At 43.2% G+C, this 25,800-nt stretch overlaps 1 protein-coding gene across 2 annotated transcripts in view; it reads left to right on the top strand.

The window, feature by feature from the left end:
* The window catches only part of cacna2d3 (calcium channel, voltage dependent, alpha2/delta subunit 3), a 54,312-nt gene that overhangs the window by 2,868 nt on the left and 25,644 nt on the right, over positions 1-25,800 (top strand). For both annotated transcript variants that reach the window (XM_029114024.2, XM_029114025.2), the window contains exons 3-11: positions 4,497-4,613; positions 6,903-6,962; positions 12,822-12,984; positions 19,340-19,471; positions 20,386-20,446; positions 20,852-21,002; positions 21,351-21,425; positions 21,623-21,712; positions 24,625-24,738. In XM_029114024.2, coding sequence (XP_028969857.1) covers positions 4,497-4,613; positions 6,903-6,962; positions 12,822-12,984; positions 19,340-19,471; positions 20,386-20,446; positions 20,852-21,002; positions 21,351-21,425; positions 21,623-21,712; positions 24,625-24,738 — 963 coding nt within the window. The remainder of the gene's footprint in view (positions 1-4,496; positions 4,614-6,902; positions 6,963-12,821; positions 12,985-19,339; positions 19,472-20,385; positions 20,447-20,851; positions 21,003-21,350; positions 21,426-21,622; positions 21,713-24,624; positions 24,739-25,800) is intronic.

The following is a 25,800-nucleotide window of genomic DNA, read 5'->3' as shown; positions in this document are numbered from 1 at the left end:
ATTGAATAAGAGTGTGCGGAGTGGGTTGGGCTAGGTTAAGCTGTGATGGTTTGGAGGCAATAGGTGGGGCGCAGAGAGAGAGCGGGCGGGGGGGGGGGGGGGGGCAGGAAAGAGAGAGAGAGAGACGGATTGGTTTGCTGGAAAACCTCTATGTAAATGACCACTTGGCAGCAGACGGTTGTTCTCCAGTGTGAGGAGAGGCGTTCCCACTATGTTAGGATGAACTATAATGTCTCTGTAAAATTGTCTTAGACACAAAGTATGGCACTGGTGATAATACACTTAACATAATACACACATTTTACACTGCTTATACAGCCATACATACCTGATACATTTCCTGTACTTTCCCCACTGTGGTGTACAATAGAAAGACATGGATGACTGTATTGTGTTGCTGGTATCTTTTCCATCCGTAGCTTTCCTGAAACCCCTGCCGGTTCTTAGAATTACATGGATATAAGCAGGAGATTGGGAATTTCATTTTCATACTTACAAAGCATGTAGACGTCTGTAATTTGTATCATAGGTACACTTCAATTGTGAGAGACGGAATCTAAAACAAAAATCCAGAAAATCACATTGTATGATTTTTAAATCATTAATTTGCATGTTATTGCATGACATAAGTATTTGATCACCTACCAACCAGTAGAATTCCGGCTCTCACAGACCTGTTAATTTTTCTTTAAGAAGCCCTCCTTTTCTCCACTCATTACCTGTATTAACTGTACCTGTTTGAACTTGTTACCTTTATAAAAGACACATGTCCACACACTCAATCAAACAATCCAACCTCTCCACAATGGCCAAGACCTGTGTTAGGACATCAGGGATACAGTTGTAGACCTGCACAAGGCTGGGATGGGCTACAGGACAATAGGCAAGCAGCTTGTTGAGAAGGCATCAACTGTTGGCGCAATTATTAGAAATTGGAAGACGTCCAAGATGAAGGTCAATCTCCCTCGGTCTGGGGCTCCATGCAGGATCTCACCTTGTGGGGCATCAATGATCATGAAGAAGGTAAGGGATCAGCCCAGAACTACACGGGACCTGGTCAATGACCTGAAGAGAGCTGGAACCACAGTCTCAAAGAAAACCATTAGTAACACACTACGCCGTCATGGATTAAAATCCTGCAGCGCACGCAAGGTCCCCCTGCTCAAGCCAGCGCATGTCCAGGCCCGTCTGAAGTTTGCCAATGACCATCTACATGATCCAGAGGAGGAATGGGAGAAGGTCATGTGGTCTGATGAGACAAAAATAGAGCTTTTTGGTCTAAACTCCACTCACCGTGTTTGGAGGAAGAAGAAGGATGAGTACAACCCCAAGAACACCACCCCAACTATGAAGCATGGAGGTGGAAACATCATTCTTTGGGGATGCTGTTCTGCAAAGGGGACAGGACGACTGCACCGTATTGAAGGGAGGATAGATGGGGCTCATTAAGAGGTGGGCCAAAATCCCTGCTGTAGTGTGTGCAAACCTGGTCAAGAACTACAGGAAACGTATGATCTCTGTTATTGCAAACACAGGTTTCTGTACCAAATATTAAGCTCTGCTTTTCTTATGTATCAAATACTTATGTCATTCAGTAAAATGCTAATTAATTACTTAAAAATCATACAATGTTATTTTCTGGATTTTTGTTTTAGATTTCGTCTCTCACAGTTGAAGTGTACATATGATAATAATTACAGACTTCTACATGCTTTGTAAGTGGGAAAACCTGCAAAATTGGCAGTGTATCAAATACTTATTCTCCCCACTGTTCGTCATGGTACTTCAAAAAGGACATCATGTAAATACAATATAGAATAAATAAAAATCCCTTTGTCAATCATTTGTGTATTTGAAAATGTACTACATGCATGTCCGAGCATTAAACACAAGATAGTATATAAAATTATGTTTTCCATAAATGTGTCCCAAATATTTTTGGAGAAACCACATTGATAAAATGTTGTTTGAATAATCAACATATTTAAAAAGTCACATATGAATATAAAACAATACTTCTAAAACTTCAAACCTTTTTGTCTCTTTGGTTTATTACGCCCCATGAGATAGGCCCCCTGAAATAGGTGCTGGTTCACATTTTGGGCACAGGTACTGTTTATATTTAGATGCAGTACCATTAAGCTAATTTTCTATAAGAGGAACAGGGTTAAAGGTTTTACTTGGCTCTGGTGAGCTTCTGTCCATGTCAAGCGCAGGTGAAATGGTGTGTGTGTGTGTGTGTGTGTGTGTGTGTGTGTGTGTGTGAACTAAGTGGTGATATATGTCAGGGGATGTAATGTGTTCTGTGATCGTGTGTGTGTGAGACCACTCATTGGGGATGAAGGTCCTGTATATTGGTGGTGTAGTACATTCTGTGATTGTATGTGTGTCTTTGGGTCTCTGTGTGTGTGTTTGTGTGTGTGAACTAAGTGGTTATGAATGTCCTGTAAATAGGTGGTGTAGTGTGTTCTGTAATTGTGTGTGTGTGTGTGTGTGTGTGTGTGTCAACTCAGTGGTGATGAATGTCCTGCGTATAGGTGGTGTAGTGTGTTCTGCGTGTGTGTCTGTGTGTGTGTGTGTCTGTGTGTGAACTCAGTGGTGATGAATGTCCTGTATATAGTTAGTGTCATGTGTTCTGTGATTGTATGTATGTGTGTGTGTGAACCAAGTGGTGATGAATGCTAGGAGATAAATATCCCCGTCCAGCTCCATTCATCAGCCTCTCTCTGCATGCGTGTGATAAGGAGGCGCTCATCACAGCACCAGGTCGGAGCAACACTTTTAACCATTAACACCGCTAGACCTGGCACTGTAGGGGTAGTCAGTGTGTGCGCATGTGGTGTGTGTGGTGTGTGTCCCCATGTCTTCTGTAGGGGTGTATCTCTGAGATTTCCAATAATAAAAACACCTCTCATATTCCTACTCTTTCACTTGGCGGTGCCCCCAGCTTATCCAGCGTTGACTTGTGCCAGAACAGAACAGCGATAAAATGTCCCCAGCAGCTGATTTTCTTTCTGCGTATGTAAGCACTTTCCCCGTGTTCTGGTTCACAGATGCACGACTGCTTCAGAACACCTATCCTCCAATCAGAGGGGAAGCTTGGTGAAAGGGGAGGCACAGCTGGATGGTCATATTTTATGATCATCAAGGATGATCATTAGGTGCATTATGGGAAATGAACAGTTTTCTACACAGAGATGAGCTGCTGCATGTGGGCAACGTTAACATTATTACGAATACAGACATTGCTGTGTGTGTGTGTGTGTGTGTCTGCCCTGGGCTTGGGTTCATTCAGGCCCCATCTACACATCAGTCATTAACTTAATCAATAATCATAATCAGTTCGATTGACAGATGGGGTTTAACCTCTCTGATGACTGGGGAGGAGGTGCTGAGGCGAGGAGGACAGGCGTGAAATGAACTGTTCCACTCCACTGGTTACCCACACTCTTCCTTAGCCAGTCTAATTTTTCACGCCGTGTACTTGGATTTGTGTATGTTCCTGCGCGTGTGCATGTGTGTGTGTTTGTGATAGACACGAGACATGTTCAGGTTATGCTGTGATTATTTGCCTGTGTGTAACTGTGTGTGTTTTCTTTTTAAACGCTGCTCTGTTCCGTTGTCTTCGTGAGTTCTGTTGGGCTTTGTTCTGTCCCAATGCAGGTACAGCCCTTCCTGCAGGCTCAGCATTATGTGAAGTGCAGTTCATTATCCAGAACCACCCAAGCCTGACACGTTATTATCTTTCTCCTGTGCTTTGACTCCATTTCAATTACCTTCTAACCGTGCGTGGCCTTCACTCACAGTCCGGCCCCCTGGCCCTCCCAGCGGCCAATCAGAGCCAGAGCCGCAGCTTGTCAGCCAATTACTGAGACAAGATAAAGCCTATCAATCATTCAGTTGAAACAGGATACATCTTATCAGCCAATCATCTCAGACTAGCTGGGGCTTGTCAGCCACTCTGGTAGACAAGAGAGGGCTTGTTGCACTGAACTGCCTACTGGGGCTGGAGGGGCATGTGTGTGAGCTGGGGGTGTAAAGTAGGTGTGAGCTGGGGGTGTAAAGTGTGTGTGAGTGGGTGTGTGGGTGTGATGAAATGCAACACACACAGATGCTTACATTATCTGTTATCAAAATCCAAAAACGTTTCATTATGCATTTATCAAACCAGGCATTATTGGTTCAAGACCCCAATAAATACCAGTTAAGGAGATGCACAGAATTTTCTTAATATTATTCAAATTTTCTGTCTATCTCTCACACACACACCTTTTTGGTTTGGTTTATATTTTGAATGTAATTGTGGCATGTCAAACTGCATTGCATGAAATGAATTAAATACAACAATACGGTATTCCTGATTCTTGAAATGTATTAAATATACCAAGCCGTAGCAATTATTTTATCACCTTTATATAAGTTACACTGTAACTCGTTTGATATAAAATGCTCACTAAAATGTTCCAAATCTTTTTTCAACCCTCTGACATTTACAGAAATATAAAGAATTTGAAAAGTCTGTCCGAGTCGAAGAGATTGATGGCATGAAAGTGGTAAAAAATCTATCGAAGAAAATGGAGGAGATGTTCCGTATGAAAGCAGAGGCCATGCGGGTAAGTATATTGCCTATTATATGCCCTGCTTGTACGGTCGGTTTTCTGGAACTGCCGCAGATATACTGAGGAGACTTGAAAGTAATTTACAGAATATTCAACTTTCTTTTATTTCCTCCACCTCATCTGCACACATGCACTGCAAATTGGTTTATATAAACTGTGGTAGTAGTATGAAGAATTTATTACATTTGTTATTATTATTATATTATGTTTCGTGTTAATATCGCATTTGGCATTTTTGTTATTTTCTTTACTAAGCCAAGTTTAAGCTATTCTTTTTCAGCTGTCAGAAATTGCTTTTTACCCCTTATCTAACCTTGTCCTCGGAAGGCATTTTTATTCATACCGTGGGTTTACATCAAGTTATTAAAGGAGGAAAATTACACTACTGTTGCAATTTAACCATCGGCTGAATGCTTTTTAGCCTGCTAGAATCCCTTTTCTGTGACTGCATTCTCCGGTGATAGATATTCGGGTTAGACATATTTATTGGGCCGGTGAAGAGAGGTGCTAGTAGCCTATTTTAATATTTAACCCCAGTGAATGGTGTAAGATGATAGCGTTTATCTCGCCCGGCCAGATATAGCCGCGCCAGGCCGTATTACCTGCGTGGTCTTAATTCTACAGCGTAGGTCAAATGCCTTTACAATTTCTTTGACTTTTTTCGGGCAGCATTTTAATGTGTAATTCATGCTGTAAATTGAGAAAATGCTTTCTGCGTAAACATATGAACATATTTTTGAGTCAGTTGCATATAAATAGGTCTATGCTATTTAAAATATAGGATAGGCCCATTCGCGAATGGGAAAAATAACGCATTGGTTAATGTATTTATTATGACGTCGGCCAAGTTTATAAAATTACTGACATTTCTCAATTGGCAACAATCGAGTTGTTATATGGAATTAACGAAATTCAGGTGTTACCATTGCATACACATTTATTATAGCCTTACTGCTCAGCAGCGTTTTGAAAAAGATAAATAAAGAATGCAGCTTGCAATTAAATAGCCTATTTATTTATTTTATGTTTAATTTCACCAGGTATGCCGAATCAGAACAAATTCTCGTAAAAATTCCGCCCTGGCCAACGGCATACAGATTGCAAGAAAACAATGTGAACAATGACGTAGGAAATATATCAAGAAGTTATACCATATTAAGTGATAAATACAGATGGATGAGGTGCATAGGGATTCGTCTATTTAGTTGATACATATAGAGACGGAAAAGGTGCACAGGCATAAAACGAGGTAATCCATACGTACAGAAGAATAAGGTGCGTAGCTACACACTGTAAAACCAGATAGGTGCTTAGCGGTGCCGTTATGGTGTAGCGGCGTATGTTGAACTTGTTCTTGTGGTCCGTTTTTAGAGGGAGAAATGTCTTGTAGTGATTTGCTGTTAAAAATGGGCCTAGAGAAAATTAAATGTATATGTATTCCCCATCACACACACACACACACACACACACACACATATATATGGCCTGTATTGCTGACGATACCATCTATAACACTAAAACGCATGAAACGAAATTAAGTTTAACTGTCACAAAGGAGTTTGAGCCATGCCATATCGCCATTTTTTGTCTGCGTTGCAGGTATTTTTTACGTGTCGGCAGTTATTAATTACCTGTTCCGGCGGGCGACAATGGATGTTAGGTGTTCATGCAGCATTTCCCCCAAAACACAGCAGGCCAGCACATTTCAAGGAGGGAAATATTGTACAGAGGGTATTGCTTATTATCGTGGGATCCGGCTCTATGGGCCAAACGCCAGTCAATCATCTCAAATGATTGACTGGCTTAAATACTGTTAAGGTGCCCCTCGACAAAGAATAGGCCGGGGCTATCATGATTTCGAGGTGAGAAATCCGGCTGCCATTCAGTATTAGCCTCAATTAATATATCATATATTTCTATTTCTATATGGACAAATTGATCAAATAGAGCCTATATTGCAAGATTTTGAATGGAGTCCTGACCAACCGTTCTGTCGGTCCAGTCTCCATGCTTGGCCCTGGCTGTCCTGCACTCTCATCTGTCTCTTCCCCAAAAACAGCCATGCAGCAGGGCCATTCCTCTGCCCTGGGTTCTGGGGCCTTCTGTTGATGCAGAATGAATGACTGCCTCGCTGTAGCAGGCTAGCTGGGACAAGGAGACACAGAGATGAGCTGACATTGGCTCCAGGTCAAATAACTCTTAAACACAGGGGATGAGTTTGTGTGCTGATGCCCTCCCTCTGTCCTCCCCCACCCAATCGCCCCCCCTCCCCCTCTCCTGCAGCGGCTGGTGGAGGCAGCAGAGGAGGCCCATTTACAACACGAGGAGAACCCAGAGCTGCAGGTGAGTTTGGGAGGGGGGCAGGGTGATTAGACTTACATTACATAGTTTAGAATATAACTTCGAATTACCTAATGAGCTTTGTCCAACTGTACAAAAAATATAAGCCTTTTTTTTCCTCAAGGTTTGTAACAAAAGTAAATATATAGTACACTAACATTGTAGAGTCTCAAGAAGTGGTTATTAAAACTGTAATTTCAGGTTAATTGGATGGTCAGACCTTGTTTTCATAGTTCTGTCTAGGAAATTGACTGTTGTTACATTCCTCAAGACCCATCCCTCCACTATTTTTAAGCGAAAACCAGGTGTGTGACCGCGTTGTTATGGAAACAGTTAAGGATCCCCCTTTAATGCAGAGTTACTGTTTCCCAGTAGCCTGTGAGCCTGAGTGCTGAAAAGGGACTTTAAATAAATTGCAACGTAAAAACCGTTCAAGCTGCGTGTGAGTCCAGCCCCATGGTCAGCAGTCAGTGACAAAACCCGCTTGACTCATTTTATTTCAAAATTGTATCATATAGCTGCACCAAAAAAAAAAGTTATCCAATACAGAAAAAATATTGGGACAACAATCGGCTGTTTTTTCACGTTATTTTCACTCTATAAATGGTACGTTCATGCATTTCTTTAATGTGAGATGGGGTAATATTGCCCAGGGTATTTTCGGCAGCATGTGTTCAGGTGTTACAGCCTAACCCACCACATGGCATTGTGCTGAGTTTCTAAAGGACATTGTATTTCATGGCTGGATTCCTTTCCTTTCCCATGGCGCAGTGAGCAGCCTCTTCCAATGCAGTGGGATTGCAGTGATTCTGTCATGAACGTACCGGACCCTCCCTCCCTCCTTCTTCCTTGTGCTCCCTCTTCCTCTTTCTATTCCTCTTTCCCCTCTCCCCTGCGCTCTCTCATTCCATGTCCCTTTCTCTCTCAGTCTCTCCCTCCCTCGTTCCTGTAGACAAAGATTAATGGATCTCTTATGCACAAAGCACTGTTCCACTTTTCCTTCTGAAGATTGGAAACTCACTGGGGCAACGGAACACTTTAAAATAATGACGACACACTTCTCAGTTAATAGATGCATTTACATCATGTGATTACACTGTGTTCACCCCATGGCTTGCAGGATTCATGATGATTACAGGAAGGCATTGGAACAAGGGCGAGAAGGCCCTGATGAGTATTATAGTACAGGATTTACTTCTGTATTTCAATGTTACTCTTCTTCTTTATTACTCAGCACGTATTACAGTTTGGGCATAACAATAAACTACAGATTCAGTGTGACCACACGATTATCTACTTGTCCTTTGCTGTGGTGAATTAATGTTATTGAATAGTGCAATTTTCTATGTACAACACATTATGTTGTTTATGATTAAGTAGCACGTTGCCACTGAGGAAATGGCCTCCTGTTTTATGGGTGTTAAATCTAAGCAATGAGGTCAGAAGAGGTGTGGTACACGGCCAATATACCACAACCAAGAGTTGTTGTTACGTACTACACAAAAATTCCTTATTTATGGAATGTTGGCCGTATTACAACAAACTTTCAAGGTGTCTTACTGCTGTTATATGCTGGTTTCCAACATAACTGCAACTGTCAAAATAATTATAATTATTAAGTGCAAATGTATTTAGGAGGTGCTATATTAAAGAAAACCGATTTCCTGCTTTTGGGAATGGCAATCTAAATGCATCCCATTTTAACTCTATGGTCAAATTAAGTCAAATTCTTATTTTCTTCAGTCCTGTAGATCAGGATGAGGCATCCCTGTCCCAGGGGTGCCTGATGCACTTCATGTATGTATTAACCAATATAGAAACCTCAGGTAGGCCTACTTTGCATCTCCCTGTCTTTAGAAAACCATCCAGAAGTAGTAACGTTTCAGATGTTTTTACAATGTAAAACACGAAGCACTACAGCTTATGCTGATGCACTATAAATATATTCTTCCGCTTACTGAAACCTCTTCATTTAGTTTATCATGCAGCTCTGTGCTTTATTACTGGTGCGAACTTACATACGCATTATTGTCTCTTATACACTTCGATTGACTGGGACTCCCTGGCTTCTAGAAGGTACAGACATTAGTTGATATTTGTATAAAGGGCTATCTTGGATAAACTTCCTAACTAAAATGAATTTTAAAAAAACGCGCTCACAAGACTGGCTAGTACTACCGAGGACTTACTGGAAGTTAGGTTTAACTGCTTTCAAATTCCAATCCCCGTATTCTTAAGTTACAATAAAGCAGTGCAGATGTGTGATACAAAACCTTTTCACTGGGATTTCTTTTTTTAATGCGTGCACCCCCTTACCTTTTTTCTCTGTTTTTTTCTGTACCACAGGGCTCAAATGTAAAAGACACCTTGGTCTCAGCTTAATGTCGTGGTATAAATAAAGGTTACATCAAAAATCTAAAACACCATTTGACTGTATTCTGCAGGGTATGTCATCCATAGGTTCTGAGTGAGTGCAGTGGTTAAGAGAGCTCATGGTTTACTATGCTGTCACAAACTTCACCTGCACGCCCTTGAATCCTGATTTGATTTATACAGGTCAATGTAAAACACAGCTCAAAACAGGAGAGAGATAAGAGGGAACCAGCTGTATCACGTGGTGGACCGCGATCTTGTGCCTGAAAAATTAATGGTTTCTAGAAATGGTTGAGGATCCGTCCGTATTAGGTTATAAAATGTGATGTCATAAAATTATCAAATCATGTCAAAACCCAGTGTTTTTTATGTTGCCTCATTATAGTCAGAATATCCACTTGATAAAACAGGCGTATAAATATTTCCATGAAGAAAATACTTAAAGAAAATCATATTTACATGGTTCCGGATAAGAAAGTAAAATCAATAATTTGTTTTCTACAGTTGGTATTTTACCATTAGGATAAGTCTCAGTGATGTTTAGGAACACTTCTTCCAGCTGCCTTAAGTTTCAGTCTGAGGATCAAGTTGTCAGAAAGGTCTGATTGTGGTGGACTTCTCTGCCTTGGGCAGTACGTTGACCTCTAACGCTGTCCATTAATACTCAATGGAACAGGTCCGTTAAGACTCAATGCCGTAACATCTGGACTGAGTCTGTCCGGGTTTGGACCAGGTCCATTAAGACTCAATGCAGTAACATCTGGACTGAGCCTGTCTGGGTTTGGACCAGGTCCATTGAGACTCTGTGCAGTAACATCTGTACAGAGCCTGTCTGGGTTTGGTCCAGGTCCATTAAGAATCAGTGCAGTAACATCTGGACTGAGTCCACCCTAGTTTGTAACAGTTCTACCTTGGCATTGCCTGCATATTACCCATCAATTCATAGTTGGTTCCATGGAAATGTGCTGGAAAGAGCATTCATGGTGTACAATGATGTCAAAATGGTATTAGATGATCCTACGTATGTAGACTTACCTGGTACCGTAACACACAGGCCTTGTCTGCACAGGTACAGCAACAGACATGCCCAGTCAGACCTGGCACAGTAACAGACAAGCCCAGTCAGACCTGGCACAGTAACAGACATGCCCAGTCAGACCTGGCACAGTAACAGAGAAGCCCAGTCAGACCTGGCACAGTAACAGACAAGCCCAGTCAGACCTGGCACAGTAACAGACATGCCCAGTCAGACCTGGCACAGTAACAGACAAGCACAGTCAGACCTGGCACAGTAACAGACAAGCCCAGTCAGACCTGGCACAGTAACAGACAAGCCCAGTCAGACCTGGCAGAGTAACAGACATGCCCAGTCAGACCTGGCACAGTAACAGACATGCCCAGTCAGACCTGGCACAGTAACAGACAAGCCCAGTCAGACCTGGCACAGTAACAGACAAGCCCAGTCAGACCTTGCACAGTAACAGACAAGCCCAGTCAGACCTGGCACAGTAACAGACATGCCCAGTCAGACCTGGCACATTAACAGACAAGCCCAGTCAGACCTGGCACAGTAACAGACAAGCCCAGTCAGACCTGGCACAGTAACAGACATGCCCAGTCAGACCTGGCACATTAACAGACAAGCCCAGTCAGACCTGGCACAGTAACAGACAAGCCCAGTCAGACCTGGCACAGTAACAGACAAGCCCAGTCAGACCTGGCACAGTAACAGACAAGCCCAGTCAGACCTGGCACAGTGACAGACAAGCCCAGTCAGACCTTGCTCAGTAACAGACAAGCCCAGTCAGACCTGGCACAGTAACAGACAAGCCTAGTCAGAACTGGCACAGAAACAGAGAAATGTCAGACTCAGTCCAACCTGGTATAGCAACAGACAAGCCCCATCAGACCTGGTACAGACCTGGGTTCTCAAACCTCTGCTTAGGAACCTCCAGGTGATCCATGTATTTGAACTATTCCAGAGTTAGAGAGGTTTGAGGACCAAGTGACCTTCAATAATGGCCAGTGGAGTATCTGACTGTGGAGCCACAGTGTCGCGTCCCTGAACAGGCCCAGCTCTACACCAGTAACCCTGATTGGTAACAGACTCTCTCTCTCTCTCTCCCTATCTCTCTCTCTCTTTCTTTATCTCGCTCTGTCTCTCTCTCTGTACAGCCCTATCACTTCTGCTGAGCGGACAAATTTATCTCCTCTCCCCTCCTCACTTTGTTTCCTCCCCCTCTCCCCTTCTCCCTTCGTCCCGCTTCGGCCCGTCAGAGGAGCGTCGAAGCGTGGTATGAGCTGTCAGGTCCTGCTTTATGGTGACGACCGCGCGGCCTCCCCTGAGCACACCGCAGAGTCGATCACACCTCCCCCTCTCCCTCCCAACCTCTCCCCCTCTCCATCTCTCCCTCTCTTCCCAGCCAAACACTGGTAATGCGGTCTACGGCCTGTACCAGGTAGCTTAGATGGAATAAGAGGCTGTCCTTTAGCTGGTTCAAGGGTTCAGCGTTGTGAAGGACGGGCCAATCTCACAGTGGAGTTACTCTTCAGAGAACTCCCATGTTCTGTTGAGCCCATCACCCAGACAGACCGCTGAGCAGCACAGCTAACCAACCACTACTTCATTGCTAGTCTGCTAAACTCTACTGATCAGAGAAAGTGCTGAGCTTGACTCAATTAAGTATAGAAATTGCAAAAAGTCTGTATTTTTTGTCCCTGTTTTACCTGGCCTTGCCTCATCACAGTAACTCTTGGCAGGCTTGGAAAAAAGGCGAAGTTCAAAATGGGTCCTTTGATAAATATCTCCTGCAAGCATCTCTGCTTTTTCGACATGGTTAACTCAACCAGAAAGTACTTGCCAGCAGAAAAGTGCTTGGAGGGGAAAGCATTCACCGGTAAACTATCACAACTGGTCTTACAGGAGCACAACAAACCAAGGCAAACTCAGACATCAACCCTGAAAACAAATTACACCACTCCGGAGAGGCCCTCGGTCGTTGTTATGCTGCAACCAGAATATGATCTCCTGGCCAAAATGACGTTCAAATGTATTTTGACCTCATTACAAAGGATAGGTATTTATGTGCAGGAAATTGTTTTCTTCAGGGACTGGTTGTCAGGGAAATGAATTGAAAGGAATGAAACTGATTATTGAGTTGGATTGTAGCTCTTTGTTCAACTCATCAGTTAGAGTTGCAAAGCTATGCAAAGCTTTTTTGATTGTGGATTTGTTTTTTAACAATATGTGGCTATGCTCTCTCAATAACTCCCCAGCATGAGGACTTCAATACGGTGCTGATGGATGTTAACTTTTTGGACCAGTTTCACCAACACAGTTTCACCTAACAGCCTGGTCTAGATGCCTGGTCTAGAAGATTTTATTCAATGGAAAACACCATCTCTAACGTTATCTGTGTCTGTGAAACTGGCCCTCAGTGCCTGTTCCTCAGTATGAATGCTAATATTCTCATTATTGCTTCTCCTCAGTACGAGTACTTCAACGCGGTGCTAATCAACGAGGTGGATGAGGAGGGCAACAACGTGGAGCTGGGAGGAGAGTTCATTCTGGAACCCAACGAGCACTTCAACAACCTATCAGTCAACCTCAGCCTCAGTGTGGTCCAGGTGCCCACCAACATGTACAACAAAGGTACGTTCAAGAACACCATGTTCAAAAAAGGTACGTTCAATAACACCCTGGACAACAAAGGTATGTTATATAACACCATGACCCAATCCCAATGTCCTCCTAAGCCCTAAGCCCTGAACCCTCACAGACTTAAATTATGTTCCATGGTTACCCCTGTGTTTCACGTCACAATGTAATGAACTGGACATTGAGATTGGGCCGAAATGTCCTCACTCACAGACTCACAGACTTTGAAGCGCATTTTTGCTAAGTCTGTGAGGGCTTAGGGCAGTCCCACTGTCAAATTGTCAAGTGCGCAAGGGCTCTCCTGCAGACATTTTGAGCCCTTTATGCACCCTCTTCGTAAGTCTGCATTTCCGAAGATTTCGCCTGAGGGAATTGCCCACAGTTCATAGCGGTGTGACGTGAAACACAGCGGCTACCAGGGGAAACACGGAGGCAAGAGAAAAATACCAGCAAACCCTTCTTATAAGAGAAGAAAGAAGAAGAAACTACAATACATTAAGAAGGATTTTAGATGGCAAATAGAACACATGAAATCTGAGGAATGCAATCACCATAATACACACCTAGTCGGTCTATTAAGTGCTTTGTCCGCGAAGAAAGTATAAAATTTCCCAAACCCACAACAGTGTGCAACATATGTTTCATCATCGTTAAGGTAACGTGATAATGTCCAAAGTGCTGTCCCATTAGTATTTATAGCATTTAGAGCCCTTGCTGCCTCATGCCCTCAATCACTTACCAGGTGAGGTCAGTTAAGTGTGTGAGGGTTCAGGGCTTAGGGTTTAGGGGGGACATTGGGATTGGACCTGAGATTGGGCCTACGTTCATAAAAGCTATGTTCAGTAACACCATGTTCAACAATGGTACGTTTAGTGACACCATGTACAACAAAGAGCCATTTAGTACCACAATGTAAAACAAAGCTATGTTCAATAACACAACGTTCAACAAAGGTACACAATTAAGATACGTTTACTACCAACATATACTATAAAACAGAAGTATGTTAAAATAATACTAGGTATGCACCAATACGACTTTTTCATTGTTGATTCCAATTCAGAGTACAGAATCTGCTGATACCTGATCCGATACTGCCATTTTCATTTTGTTTACATGTGCTATGATTGCCATAATTCTTGTACATGATGGAAATGAATACAACTTTTTATTAACAACTGTCTCAATATTAACCTAAGTGAAACTTACACCATTTTAACAACATCAGATGCTATTTAAATATATGCAAATCAACTCCATGGACACTCCAAAATACAGTAAGGTATTTGGGTCCATTTTATAGCAGTGAAAAATAGGAAAGTTCATGCTTAATCCAGGTACTATTTATCCATACATTTATTTATCCATAAATTGGATAAATAGTCCCCGGAGTGACAACTTGGGATGCAACTTAAAGTTCATACAGAATCTTTATTGGTATTTGGTTAAAATCTAAAATTACGTGGGTTTAGCTAGCTGTGGTTAGCTATCTTGAAATTAGCTAGCTGGGATTAGCTATCTGGGATTAGCTAGCTATTTTAAAATCTTATTCTGTCAGCCCTAGAAACACTTTCTTTACAAAGTTATCAACTACTGGTTTTACTAGTGACTCAAGTGTTAAGTTACTTCAGACCACAGAAATTGTGGTTGTTTTCGAGTTCACAAAGTGTAGCATTCGTGTTTATGGTTTGCCTTCATCACGCATTGTAGGACAATCTGTTTCATCACATCGGCTCATTACATAGATTTGCTGTCACTAATACCGATCCCCTATTATTGGTGGGTATCAGAAAAATGTTGTCCCTAACAAAATGACATGACATCCAACATTATGGGAGATAGATTCGGTAAGTTTTTTTAGTTAAGGGGACTTAGCACAAAATATTAAATGCCAGGGTGCCAATAAACATGCACACATTTTGTTGAGAAAAATATGTATTATTATTTTTTTTGAATAAGAATCAAATTAAAGTTAAAGTTTTAATTCCCCCCACAAAAATGTGTATGATCAAGTTGATAATCAACAACTACGTTGATAGTTTACATTTCAGACTCATTGTGATTTAAAGTGTTGCTCCTGATCTAGCATCAGTTTGGACGTTTAGATCCTAATGTATGGACAGGTGCTGGATCAGCACTGCTTCTTTGAGGTCTTTTTTTTGGGAAATGTGCCCAGGGTCACATCAACTTACACAGCAAAGGCAAGGATACTCATTTACATTTAGGTAATTTAGCCGAGACCATTTTTAGATGCCTGTATACAGTGGGGAGAACAAGTATTTGATACACTGCCAATTTTGCAGGTTTTCCTACTTACGAAGCATGTAGAAGTCTGTAATCTATATTGTAGGTACTCTTCAACTGTGAGTGAAGGAATCTACAACCAAGATCCAGAAAATCACATTGGATGATTTTTAAATAATTAATTTGCATGTTATTCCATGACATAAGTATTTGATACATCAGAAAAGCAGAACTTATATTTGGTAGAGAAACCTTTGTTTGCAATTACAGAGATCATACGTTTCCTGTAGTTCTTGACCAGGTTTGCACACACTGCAGCAGGGATTTTGGCCCACTCCTCCATACAGACCTTCTCCACATCCTTCAGGTTTCGGGGCTGTCGCTGGGCAATACAGACTTTCAGCTCCCTCCAAATATTTTCTATTGGGTTCTGGTCTGGGGACTAGCTAGGCCACTCCAGGACCTTGAGAAGCTTCTTACGGAGCTCCTAAGTTGCCCTGGCTGTGTGTTTCGGGTCGTTGTCATGCTGGAAGACGCAGCCACGACCCATCTTCAATGCTCTTACTGAGGGAAGGAGGTTGTTGCCAAGATCTCACTATACATGGCCCCATCCATCCTCCCCTCAATACGGTGCAGTCGTCCTGTCCCCTTTGCAGAAAAGCATCCCCAAAGAATGATATTTCCACCTCCAAGCTAAATTTTTGTCTCATCATACCACATGACCTTCTCCCATTCCTCCTCTGGATCATCCAGATGGTCATTGGCAAACTTCAGACAGGCCTGGACATGCGCTGGCTTGAGCAGGGGGACCTTGTGTGCGCTGCATTTTAATCTATGACAGCATAGTGTGTTACTAATGGTTTTCTTTGAGACTGTGGTCGCAGCTCTCTTCAGGTCACTGACCAGGTCCTGCCGTGTAGCTCTGGGCTGATCCCTCACCTTCCTCATGATCATTGATGCCCCACGAGGTGAGATATTGCATGGAGCCCCAGACTGAGGGAGACTGACCGTCATCTTGAACTTCTTCCATTTTCTAATAATTGCAGCAACGGTTGTTGCCTTCTCACCAAGCTGCTTGCCTATTGTCCTGTAGCCCATCCCAGCCTTTTGCAGGTCTACAATTTTATCCCTGATGTCCTTACACAGCTCTCTGGTCTTGGCCATTGTGGAGAGGTTGGAGTCTGTTTGATTGAGTGTGTGGACAGGTGTTTTTTATACAGGTAACAAGTTCAAACAGGTGCAGTGAATACAGGTAATGAGTGGAGAACAGGAGGGCTTCTTAAAGAAAAAATTCTGTGAGTGCCAGAATTCTTACTGGTTGGTGGGTGATCAAATACTTATGTCATGCAATAACATGCACATTAATTACAAACCCCATTCCAAAATAGTTGGGACACTGTACAAATTGTGAGTAAAAAAGGAATGGAATAATTTACAAATCTCATAAACTTATATTTAATTCACAATAGAATATAGATAACATATCGAATGTTGAAAGTGAGACATTTTGTAATGTCATGCCAAATATTGGCTCATTTTGGATTTCATGAGAGCTACACATTCCAAAAAAGTTGGGACAGGTAGCAATAAGAGGCCAGAAAAGTTAAATGTACAGATAAGGAACAGCTGGAGGACCGATTTGCAACTTATTATGTCAATTGGCAACATGATTGGGTATAAAAAGAGCCTCACAGAGTGGCAGTGTCTCTCAGAAGTCAAGATGGGCAGAGGATCACCTATTCCCCCAATGCTGCAGCGAAAAATAGTGGAGCAATATCAGAAAGGTTATTAGAAGTTTCTCAGAGAAAAATTGCTAAGGGTTTGAAGTTATCATCATCTACAGTGCATAATATCATCCAAAGATTTAGCGAATCTGGAACAATCTCTGTGCGTAAGGGTCAAGGCCTGAAAACCATACTGGATGCCCGTGATCTTCGGGCCCTCAGACGGCACTGCATCACATACAGGAATGATTCTGTAATGGAAATCACAACATGGGCTCAGGAATACTTCCAGAAAACATTGTCAGTGAACACAATCCACCGTGCTATTCTCCGTTTCCAGCTAAAACTCTATAGGTAAAAAAAGAAGCCGTATCTTAACAGGATCCAGAAGCGCAGGCGTTTTCTCTGGACCAAGGATCATTTAAAATGGACTGTGACAAAGTGGAAAAGTGTTCTGTGGTCAGACGAATAAAAATTTTAAGTTAATTTTGGAAAACTGGGACACCATGTCATCCGGACTAAAGAGGACAAGGACAACCCAAGTTGTTATCAGCGCTCAGTTCAGAAGCCTGCTTCTCTGATGGTATGGGGTTGCATGAGTGCATGTGGCATGGGCAGCCTACACATCTGGAAAGGCACCATCAATGCTGACAGTTATATCTAAGTTCTAGAACAACATATGCTCCCATCCAGACGTTGTCTCTTTCAGGGAAGACCTTGCATTTTCCAACATGACAATGCCAGACCACATACTGCATCAATTACAATGTCATGGCTGCATAGAAGAAGGATCCGGGTACTGAAATGGCCAGCCTGCAGTCCAGATCTTTCACCCATAGAAAACATTTGGCGCATCATAAAGAGGAAGGTGCTACAAAGAAGACCTAAGACAGTTGAGCAACTAGAAGCCTGTATTAGACAAGAATGGGACAACATTCCTATTCATAAACTTGAGCAACTTGTCTCCTCAGTCCCCAGACGTTTGCAGTCTGTTATAAAAAAAGATGGGATGCCACACAGTGGTAAACATGGCCTTGTCCCAACTTTTTTGAGATGTGTTGATGCCATGAAATTTAAAATCAACTTATTTTTCCCTTAAAGTGATACATTTTCTCAGTTTGAACATTTGATATGTCATCTATGTTGTATTCTGTATAAAATATTATAATTTGAAACTTCCACATCATTGCATTCTGTTATTATTCACAATTGCACAGTGTCCCAACTTTTTTGGAATCGGGTTTGTATTTAAATATCATCCAATGTGATTTTCGGGATCTTTGTTTTAGATTCCGTCTCTCACAGTTGAAGTGTACCTATGATAAAAATTACAGACCTTTACATGCTTTGTAAGTGGGAAAACCTGCAAAATCGGCAGTGTATCAAATACTTGTTCTCCCCTCTGTAAGTGATACACTCTGTTTGGATGAGGAAAATGTAACCGCATCAGGGTCAGTAACACGCTATTTCATTAAATTGTCTGAGAAGCAGATTCCGGGTCTATTTCATGTCAGTCCGTGAACAACAACGATTTATTGAACTTACTTGTGCGTCGTTCTGGATATGAACGGAAATGATTACATCAAGAAGTGAAATGCACCATGTACTTTCGATGGACTGGAGTTGACCCACGAGCCTGCGTGCCGAGAAGGCAGCAAGGCTCTGGCGGCGCCGCTTGTCAGTACCACAGGAGCGCCGGCTAGCTGGTGGGTCAATAACCACCCCGAGATGGAGAGGAGTGTCACGCCACAGGCACGCGGAAGACGTTGAGTCTGTGAGGAGGCAGAGGAGAGTGTTGCAGTGACTGACGGACTGTTCTGTTATTTATGTCCCAGTGTGTCACCTCCCTATGCCAGGCCCTGGCGCCTTTTGTCTGTCTATAATGGCCTCCTTATTGCTCCCCACTCCCCCGCTGTTCTTGGCACAATGGGACGCTTCCTGACACGATCTGCCTCTTTTCTGCACTGTGTGTGTATCTGTGTGTGTCTGTGTGTGTGTGTGTGTACACGCGTGGTGTGCGAGTGTGTGTTAGCATGTGCATGAGTGCTTGTGTGTGTGTTTGTGTATGTGTTGATGTGTGTGTTGATGTGTGTGTGTGTGTTTGTGTGTGTGTGTCTGTGTGTGTGATGGCCATGCAGCAGAAGGTTGGGAGGACGCTATTTAGTCACAGTCATTGTGCCTCTGCCAGATGGGTCAATAAGGTCAAAGGTCAACGGTCCAGCACTCCTATGTTCAGTGTTAATGGTGATGATGATGACCATTATTACCTTGTTCTTCTCGCTGTCTTCCCTTCTTTCTCTCAACTCTCCTCTATCTCTCTTCTGCTCTCTCTGTCTCTCTCTCTCTTTCTTCATCCCTGCGTCTCTCTTTCTCTCTCTCAGATCCAGCCATCGTTAATGGGGTGTATTGGTCGGAAGCCTTGAATAAAGTGTTTGTGGATAACTATGAAAAAGACCCGTCTCTGATATGGCAGTACTTTGGAAGTGCCAAAGGCTTCTTCAGGCAGTATCCTGGTGAGTTGTGTGTGTACGTGTGAGTGTGTGTGTATGTGCCGGCGTGCGTGTCTAAGCGTGTGTGCGTATGTGAGAGCGGGGGAGGTGCAGAAAGCAGGAAGCAGTCAGTACGAAATGAGGGAAAATGAAATGGATTTGTTAAAAGGGTGATTTCCCTAATGTTGTAATTTTACAGACCATCAGAGAGGATGCATATAGCAAATTAATCAGAATGTGAGCCGCCTCTGAGTACTTCTTCCACCGAGGCATGGTGCTGCAAGGCAGTGCCGTTCTGTGGCGGTGCTGTTGGACTGCAGTACAATCACTTCGCATAACACCACAGAGATGGGACATTAGTGCCGGTACGGAAACGTCTTTGTTAAAGTGTAAAGACCTTCATATGATCCCTTCTCACTGGATCAGTCAGAGTCACGACTGGTGTAGAAGTCTTGGGATGGGTTCTGCTTTCGGGTTCTCTGAGACTGTAGCGTTAGAGTGTTTGACTCACGCAGAAAAGGTTCTCCTTGGGACCATCCCTAAAGGGATCTCCCATTGTTCCCAATAGAGTACTCAATGAAAATAATGAATTTGGTTGAAAGTGGAACCCGGTCAGTATACAAGAATGTTCTAAGAAGATTATTCACCAAAAGGATTTTTCAACAAAGATTTTTCACCTTTACGTGGTACCAAATAGGATTCTTTAATGGGAACAAAGGAATATCTTTACAGTGTCGGACATAATAATCCTTTGCCATTCAGACGTGTGACATTCTTAAACCAGACAAGTGAGATAGCAATGAAACAGACAAATGTAGTCTAACAATTTGAACCCCTTTTCTAGGACATTATGTGGTTGGTGGGTTATTCCGGAACATACTTACACTGTATAACATGATGATGCTCAGTGTATTTTGCCATGTTTCCCATCGTTCCAGGGGTCAAATGGCATCCAGACGAACATGGGGTCATCGCCTTTGACTGCCGAAACAGGAAGTGGTATGCTTTCTCACAATTGGTCATCCTTTTAATATCTTGTGATTGGAAGGTTCAGTCTGCTCAAAGCATGCTTCTGAGAAATTGATCAGTAGCACCACACGTCAGAAGTGTTTTGCAATGAAGGATAACATTGATTAAATAAAGAAAATAACCTATTTTGTAAACACATTCTTAATCACACGTATTCATGTTCAATACATATCCGTTAACACAACAGTTCACCAAAACTACACAAACATCCCTGATTCTAAATCATTGAAATCCATAGCTCTATCTCTGAATTTCAAATGACTTTTATTCACCAGAACTCTGTCCCTGTCCCTCAGCCTGCTACAGAAGAAAGGTGGCCCCTTTGTAATTGTTTTCGGCTGCTGATTGTTGTGGTGTCATCCCTCCGTGACTCAGGTACATCCAGGCAGCAACCTCTCCCAAAGACGTGGTGATTCTGGTGGATGTCAGCGGCAGCATGAAGGGCCTCAGACTGACCATCGCCAGGCAGACTGTCTCCTCCATTCTGGACACCCTGGGGGATGACGACTTCTTTAACATCATTGCCGTCAGTCTCATCTGCCTTTAGCTGAACTGTGTGTTCTCTGTGTGTGTGTGTGTGTGTGTGTGTGTGTGTGTGGGGGGGGGGGGTTGGGGGGGTCATGTTATATGTTTATCTTGGTAAAATACGATCTTTCTATTAGCCTTTTTAATGGTAAAAAAAAATGCCGGTACTCTGATAGTAAAACATGCGTGTTTGAGTGTATCTGTGTCTGAGTAATTTCTTACATGTGTTTGAATGTGTGTTTGTGAGAGAGTATGTGTGTTTTTGTGTGTGTATATGAATGGGTGTGTGTGTGTGTTGTTAATGGATCATTCTAATCACAGGAAACCCTCTCATCATGTCTGTTCACAGTACAATCAGGAGATCCACTATGTGGAGCCTTGTCTCAATGGTACCCTGGTCCGGGCCGACAAGAATAACAAAGCTGTACGTTTCTCCCTGTCACACAAATATTTGTGTTTTGGGCCGGTGTGTGTATGTGTGTGTTTGTATATATATATATATATATATATATATATATATATACAAACACACACATTGCATGTAGATCCTATCAAAGGGGATTTGCTAGATTAATACTTTAATCGTACCGTCTCTTTACCTCTTTCCTGGCCGTCGGTTAGCATTTCCGGGAGCATCTGGACAAGCTGTTTGCTAAAGGGATCGGACTGCTGGGTGACGCTCTTACCGAAGCGTTCAGTATTCTAAATGAGGTGAGTTCAGTTGTTGACTTTCATACCTTATTCATCCTGTTAATTCGTTCTTTCATTCGTTCAGAGGTTTATCCATTCTGTTCAGTGAAAACTGTTCAGTGAAAAGTGAAAGAGAAGTGGGCTGGTTTTGAACACCAGCGGCAGCAGCCTTGACCTCTGGACCAGCCCAAACCACAAACAGCGTTTACGTCCTGTGCTACAGTGATAATCAACACGTCTCTAAGGTGATGTGGGGCGAAAAGAAACAACAAAATATGTAAACAGCCTTGGGTACACACCAGAGGAGTTTTAGTGGAAAGGCAGTTAGTTCTGGCACGGTAGGTTCCATGTCCCGACATAATTGAATGATGAAGCGGAGCGGCTCCAGCAACACTCCAGCAAGGTGTACCTACTCATTCCGGAGCTCCGGAAAACAGCTCGTCTCCCTCCTAATTCCTGTTCGAAACGCTTCGCCGCAATCACCGCCGTCCCCCGTTCCGCCCAGCGGACACAGACACGTCTATTCTGAAGAGTGATTAATGATTGTAATTAACGGTACTTAATAATGAGGATGATTGGAACACAAAGACAGGGGGAGATTAGACCAGGAGACTTTTTCTGCTCTCCTTTTATCTCTGTTTTCAGGCCAGCAGTCAGCCGCTCCTCGCTGGGCCACGGGAGCATGGCTTCAACGTCTGCATTCGTCAGATTAAAGCTAGTGCAGTGAATATGGTAATGGGGTTGCCACTGGGCTCAGTGAGAAATGCACTTTCAGACACTACCACTTCAGTGGGTGGATGGGATGGATTCCAACAGGGCCACGGAACATTGCGGGTCGAAGGAACAAAACATTTGACTAGCTGGGAAGTGGCGTGCCCGACTGCAGGGTGTTCAAGACCACGGTTGTCTGCCCCGCAGAGGTTTCTGTGTGTTCTTTTTTTTCTGCCATGAGCCATGTGACCGGAACACACGCGCCTTGACCGTGGAAATCCCGGCCCGTGGACACCCTTTAAAAACTCCCGTCATACCAGAAAGTCGTGTATTCGACAGTGTCGCAAACATTCCGGCTGACATCACGTTCAGCCTGTAGTCATGCTGCTCCATGTTCCTGTATGGTTTAGTATGGTGGACAGGCTTTAAATTACGTCTCGTTAATCAGATACATGCTTATTTACAGTACTCTTCATGGCTGCCACACGACACTGAAGAGCACAGAAGTCCCACACTGACCGCGATGTCGCTGTGTCCCCCACACGCTGGCCACACGGCTGACAAATGCTAACACTTTGCTCCGTATGTGATATAACCAGCCATATGTGATATAAGGAGCCATAGGAACTCCCAGTTCAGAGGGAAGCCCTGAGCAAGGTCAACTTGTGGTAATCTGCAGTGTGTACCGAGACCGTTGTGAATGCGTTCGTGAGAGATATGAGCGTGTCGAGAGAGACAGTCCATGCGGTATTGTAATCCTGTGTATGTGTGTCTGTCTCCACACTGGTGCTGCCAGTATGGGTTTTTTGGAGCAGAGCTGTGCTCAGCAGCGTCAGACAGCGATAATGGCGTTCCCTCCACAAAGCTCTATTTCTTCACATTCCCTCTGTCACAGGTCAATAAGCCAGTTAATTACCGCCATGCATCTTCTGCCATCAGATTAATGTGGGCCGCCCTCCCCCGGTTTATTTACAAAGAGATTATCTGTGTTTTAGTCACTGACTGGGCCTGCTGGTTCACCTACTGGTAGTATCGGATATCATCAAACATCAGCAGTGAAAACAGACCATTACAGGTCGAGGCGACAGGCAGCAGCCTCTCAGAGAACACCTGGATTCAAACACGTTCACTTCTGTTATTCATTTCTTTTGTGTAGATGAATGGACCAATGTAATCGTCACGTTCTGCTAACCCTGGCCATATGGCACTCCAGGCAGGCTGAAGAAAATTTCCAAAGTATTGCGGAGATCTCAAGTATTACTTGAACCCAGGTCTCTCTCAGTCTGCCCGAGCCCTCAGAGACCAGATGGGATCGGATAAGAACTAGGAGGGCGATGAAAATCCCCCGTGGATAAATGTTGCTCCTTCTTGGAGATTACTAGCTGTAGTACTCCTCTCTTCTGGATTCCTTCATGTCTGTTTTGTAATATCCTGTGTAATATCCCGTGGCCAGAATTGAAACAGGAAGTGACACATTTTCGCCATAATGTACTTACTCTTGGGTAACCAAGAGTAGGTTATGTGTGATAGGGTGTGTATTTCTGTTTGAGTACAGATGGGTGACAACATAAAGGAAAAACCGACATTGAGTGTCTCAGTAAGGTATTGGGCCACGAACCGCCAGAACTGCTTCAATGAGCCTTGACACATGTTCTACGATTCTCTGGAACTCTACTGGAGGGATGGAACACCATTCTTCCAAAGGATATTCCCTCATTTAGTCTTTTTTTATGCTGTCAAACACTAAGATCCTTTTCTCTTGCCATCTTGATCCACAATCGAGGTTGACTGGGCCAGCTCAGCATTTGTATACATGCCCCAGAGCATGATGGGATTGATAGGTTGGTTATTGTGTTATACAGTACACCTGTATAGAAGCATCTGCATTCAAGTGTTCCTTCACACATTTATTCAGTTTTTTTCTGTCTTTTGCCACCCGTCTGTATGTGCGTGTGTGTTCCGTGTGTGTGTGTGTGTGCATGTGCGTGTGTGTTCTGTGTGTGTGTGTGTGTGCGTGTGCGGCGTGTGTGTGTCCTGTGTGTTCTCTGTGTGTGTTTGTGTGTGTGTGTGTGTGTGCGTGTCCTGTGTGTTCTCTGTGTGTGTGTATGTGTGCGTGCATGTGTGTGTGTGTTCTGTGTGTGTGTGTGTGTGTGTGTGTGTGTGCGTGTGCGTGTTTGTGTGCATGCACGTGCGTGCGTGTGCACGTGTGTGTGTGTGTTTAGTTTAACCAGACTGGCCATGGCAGCGTGTGCAGCCAGGCTATCATGCTGGTGACGGACGGGGCCACACAGATGTACGATGACGTCTTCGCCAAGTTCAACTGGCCAGACAGAAAGGTGAGATACAGGTCATGGCTTCCCAGCGTCTCCAACAGGTGAAGCTGTCTCGTATTCTGTCTCTGGGACTTTTGCCCCGGGCTCACTCTACCACCTGCCAATCCTATCAGGTTCTTATCCCTTCTTACTCCCTTAAAATCAGTGCTTCACCGAAAGCCCATATCAGCAGCTGCCAAAACCACAGACAGGGCTTCCAAATTCTCTGTCCGTTCATTTAAGAAAGATTTTTTAAATCATTGTCCTCATAGAACTCCCCCCTCTCCTAAAGAACCATCTTTTCCATGTGTTTGTGGAACAGACTGTGTTTCTCACGCTCACCCAGGGGCTGGTTGTGGAATGGAACAGACCGTGTTTCTCAGGCTCACCCAGGGGCTGGTTGTGGGAGCGGAAGAGCGGAAGATGATTTTTAGAGAACAGAATTTGACCCTTACTCTAAAATTGAAATAATGAACTCCATATCTATGTAACAGCATATAACATGGTTTCTTGAGAAATAATAATAATCAAAAAGCAATGTACCGAACCCTGGAAGAAACGCTGTGTTAGGTTCTTACCATAGTTTTGGACCATTTGAAGGTTTTGCATGGAAGATATTTTTTTCCTGTGGCTCCATGTTAAGGACCCATGAAATTGCTGATTAGATGGTAGAAGATAATTTTTGGAAGATGTCAAATTGCATGTCGGGTTCTGGGGTTGCCTGAACACCCAAAAGCAACCAAACATTCCGCATACTAAAACGTGCCCTTGTTTCAGATGTGAAATCATTATTCAAATGTAATTGTGTTTTATGAGTACCATTGGCCAATAAATACACTGGATATCCAAATAGCATTGGTGGTCTAGCAACCAAGCATAGTAAATTCAAACATTGCGTGTACTTTAGGTCATTTTAGATTTTGCTTTAGAATTGGCATGATGATATACACACAAACTGAATCCCTTTTTCCCTTTCTACTGAAACTCTTTTGCTACAATCACTTTGAGACCATTTTCATCATTTCACATTTACAGGTGTTCGAGGGCTATTTGCCTGTCCTTCTTGACGTGTGGAGAAATTGGAAT

Source organism: Esox lucius, chromosome 17, assembly GCF_011004845.1.
Source record: "Esox lucius isolate fEsoLuc1 chromosome 17, fEsoLuc1.pri, whole genome shotgun sequence".
NCBI lineage: Eukaryota > Metazoa > Chordata > Actinopteri > Esociformes > Esocidae > Esox > Esox lucius.
The sequence above is the reverse complement of the archived record's forward strand: the minus strand, read 5'-3'. Positions and strand labels throughout refer to the sequence as shown.